The sequence below is a fragment of the Arachis ipaensis genome, chromosome B02, assembly GCF_000816755.2.
Source record: "Arachis ipaensis cultivar K30076 chromosome B02, Araip1.1, whole genome shotgun sequence".
NCBI classification, from domain to species: Eukaryota; Viridiplantae; Streptophyta; class Magnoliopsida; order Fabales; family Fabaceae; genus Arachis; species Arachis ipaensis.
The window spans coordinates 108286611-108290964 of NC_029786.2; the positions used below are offsets into that span (position 1 = coordinate 108286611).

Consider the following 4354-nt stretch of genomic DNA (forward strand, 5'->3'; position numbering starts at 1 on the left):
TCAAAAATAAAAATTTTATATGCAAAAATCGATTTTTCTGTAAAAAAAAAATTCAATTTCTCTGTGCAAAAACTAGTTTTTCTATGAAAATTGATTTTTTTAAATTAATTATTTTTTAATCGGTTAAAAATCAATTTTTAAATTTTTTATTATTTAATAATCAATTTTATCATATAAAACTAATTTAGTTAATTAACCAAAAATAGATTTAATTTTTTGATTAACCTTAATTATGCGTACAACCCTAATTATGAGTTGTGACTATGAAATGGAACTTAGTGTCAAATTCAAAAGGACAAAGCAACTTCATTCAATCCTCTTATCACTTGAAAGAATTTTCATTCTTTTACCCCAAAGTAGTTCACATAAATATCTCGTCAACATTAGAATTTAATTTCGTTTACCTTACTTATATTAGGATAATTAATTAATATTAATATAAAAAAATTCATATCACTTTTTTTAATTTAAATTCATGTTTATACTTTTTTTTTTTTGTCAGTGGATTGGACAACCCCCAATTCTAGGTACACAACACACCCACACACTCCTCACACATTTATCATATTTTTCTCTCAAATGCAACCTCTAGAGTTTGAACTCTAGACTTTAGTGGTGGGGAGAGGGTGAAATGGCACTTGAGCTAAGGCTCTTCGGCATGTTCATACTTTTTTTCAGCATAGTTACAAGCTTGATGGGCCAAAGCCCACTCCATCTTTCACTCTTCCCTCTTGTTTTGGTCATTATCACCACAATTCTATAAAACTTTTGACCTTTCAATATGAATTAATTGGGCTTTTATATAATTAAGGCCCAATTCAGGCCCATAATGGTATCCGCGGTGAGGATTCTGATTAGTGATTAGTACAAAATTTTAGTCAAAGCTTAAAGACATAAAAGAGGATTAAACTGTATAATGTATTCTCACAATAGTGGACCCTTTTGGTGTCTTTCTCACCACAGTGACCTTTTTCATGTCTTAAATTGGATGCAATTACTCTATAACTCTTGCATGTCTTAATTGAGTTTTCCACTACTACTTTTGATTAATAGCTACCATGGATGATAATAATGGAGAAGCAAAGAGAATGGAAGAAGGTTTGAATGGCTCTATTGTTATTGATCATGATGAAAAGGACAAAACGGTCATTTCTCATGAGAAAGATCAAGGAACAATGAAACAGAAAACAAAGAGAATCGCAACACTTGATGCATTTAGAGGTTTCACTATCGTGGTCAGTCTTAATTATTGATAAAGTTTAATTATTATGTTAGTTTTTATATTTTTATCGAATTTTTAGTTAAGTTCTTATATCATATTAGATTTTATAATTAAATTTTTGCTGTAATAAAAATGTTGAAATTAATAGAATATTCTGTTAAATTATACAGAATATTCAGTCAAGTGTTAAGTATATTTATTTTGTTTATTAATGGAATATTCTGTTAATTCAACGTTTTCATCACGATAAAGACTTAATTAGTAATTACAAAATGGAAAAGTATAGGGTACCAACATATTATCTGCCAGCCAACTCTTATTTATAATTGTGTTTTATGGAAGTGTGTTCGTGGATGTGTCTAATAATTAATATATTTTAAATACATATATAAAGAGACACATTCAGAAAATATATCTATAAAGACACTTCTATTAAACATAGCTATAAAAAAGACATTTTTATTAGACACATCCACGAACACACTTCCATGAAACACAATTATAAATAAGAGTTGGCAGAAGTTGGCAGATATGCTGTTAGTAACGTAGCGGAACCGTTACAAAATCTAATATAGTATAGAACTCAATGAAAAAAAATATAAAAATCTAATTAAAAATTTAGTAAAATTATAGGGACCGACAGAATAATTAAACATTTATTTAATTTGTATTATGAGCTTATATTATGTGTATAATTGAATGTAAAGGTGATGATATTGGTTGATGATGCTGGTGGGGCTTATCCAGAAATTGATCACTCTCCTTGGAATGGATGCACATTGGCTGATTTTGTTATGCCTTTCTTTCTTTTCATTGTTGGAGTTGCCATAGCTCTTGCATTCAAGGTAACTAAAATGTTACATCAGCTATCATATATTATACTAGTCAAAATTATATTATGTTATAATTAGTGTTGATTCAATAATAATGCAGAGAGTCCCTAAGGTTAAATATGCTGTGAAGAAGATATTCATTAGAACATTGAAACTTCTCTTCTGGGGTATACTTTTGCAAGGTATAATTAACCATAATAATTTTCTTCTTAACTTTGTCTCATCAGATGCATATACACATTAATATGTTATGATTAGAACACTAATAAAGTTTTAACCTCAGGTGGATACTCTCATGCCCCTGATGACCTTTCATATGGGGTTGACATGAAATTTATTAGATGGTGTGGCATTCTTCAGGTCCGAGTCATCCTCAAACTAATTAAATTATTATAATATAAATTTAATTTCTAAATATCAATATTAAATTCTCCTTTTTTTAATTTTGTTCCTAACATTTTCGATTCATTCAATTTTATCTCGAATATTTTTTATTTTTGTCAAAACTATCCCTAAAAGTTCTCAATTTTGTCCTCAATATTTTATATGGAATTGACATCTATGAGTAATTTTGACACAAATAAAAAACGTTAGGAACAAAATTAAATAGAACTAAATGTTAGGAGTATTTTTAAAGAAAATTACAAATGCTAGGGATAAAAAATATATTTTATCCTAATTTTTATTTAAATTATATTGTCTGATTGTCAGATGTTAATGCAAAAGAGTTTTACGTCGAAATTGAACTCATGATAAAATCGTTAATTTATATTTATATTCTTGAATAACAATTATGAGAAATTTAATTTGTATATTATATATTGTGTGTGTGCATGCAGAGAATAGGTCTTGTATACTGTGTTGTTGCTCTAATAGAGACATTTACCTCCAAGATTAGACCAACCACCCTAAATCCTGGACATCTATCCATTTTTACTGCCTATAGATGGCAATGGTGAGAGGGGCAAATCCAATTCTACTGAAATTAAATGGTTGAGATTGTGATGTGATTGTAAAAATTCTTTGATTAATTATTAATTAACACTACATGTTGCATAGGTTTGGAGGATTTGTTGCATTTGTGATTTACATGGTCACAACATTCAGCCTCTATGTTCCAAATTGGAGTTTTGTGGACTATAATGAGGAAAAGCCAAAGAGATATACAGTAAGTTTATGCACCTCTTGATTATTTGAAATGTTGTCAAATAAATTGTTAATTTAGCTATAAGTTGATCCACAAGTTAGTTTACTTATCTGTTTAAACAAATATTAAGAGTTCAAATTATGCATGTCTATGTATACAGCAATTTATTAAAAAAAACCACTTAAATAAAAATACTTAAAATATATATTTTTTAAAATATTTTTTAATAATTAAAATATAATATATGTAATTGATTAAATAGTATTGTTTTTGTCATAATTAAATTAGATAAACCAATTTAACTGAAAAATTGATAAATCAAATTTTAAATCGGTCTATCTATGACTAAATACTCCTATTATATATATATAATAGGAGTATTTAGTCATTTTCTATAATAAGGATATTGTAGTCATTTTTTATTAAAAAAATATTAATTTAGATTGGTTTAAGATTTGTTTCACCGATTTTTTTACCAAATCAATTTTGTTTGATCTAATTTTGACAAAAATAATACAATTTAATCAGTTACATTTATTCAATTTTAATTACTAAAAAATATTTTTTAAAAAAGACGTTTTAGACGTTTTTATCTTAGCGACTCCTATTCATTAATTAATGATAATTAACATAAAAACCTTTAAATGAAGATTAAATTTAGAATGAATAAATTTTTAATCTATTGGTGACTAATCATTAATTAAATTGTTGTAATTATTACTACAAGGTAATATGTGGCATGAGAGGAGACTTAGGAGCAGCATGTAATGCAGTTGGCTATGTGGATAGACAAGTTTGGGGGATTAACCATCTTTACTCTCACCCTGTTTCGTCACGCTTGAAGGCATCTTATGTCATTTCATTAATTAATAACTTTAAACTACCTATTTTTATGCTTTTCATTAATTATAATTATTTCTTCATTTTAATAATTTACAGGCATGCACATTAAGTTCTCCAAGTCAGGGGCATCTTCGTAAAGATGCTCCAACTTGGTGTCGTGCTCCCTTTGAACCTGAGGGCCTGTTGAGGTTTGTCTTTTTTTTTTTTCCCCTTTTTTTTGGGAAATGTAAAATAAATAGAAAGATTTATTAGAAGAAATTAACTATTTTATATTTTACTTTTTTTTTTGTTCATTTTAATTTGTTCCAT

The 4354-nt window shown here is 27.3% G+C and overlaps 1 protein-coding gene across 1 annotated transcript; it reads left to right on the plus strand.

The window, feature by feature from the left end:
• Window positions 974-3244, plus strand: LOC107628071 (heparan-alpha-glucosaminide N-acetyltransferase-like). Its single transcript, XM_021117119.1, has 6 exons — window positions 974-1235; window positions 1930-2067; window positions 2156-2237; window positions 2339-2415; window positions 2895-3010; window positions 3115-3244. Exons 1-6 carry the CDS (start codon window positions 1059-1061, stop codon window positions 3242-3244), a joined length of 720 nt encoding a protein of 239 aa, XP_020972778.1. The 5' UTR covers window positions 974-1058.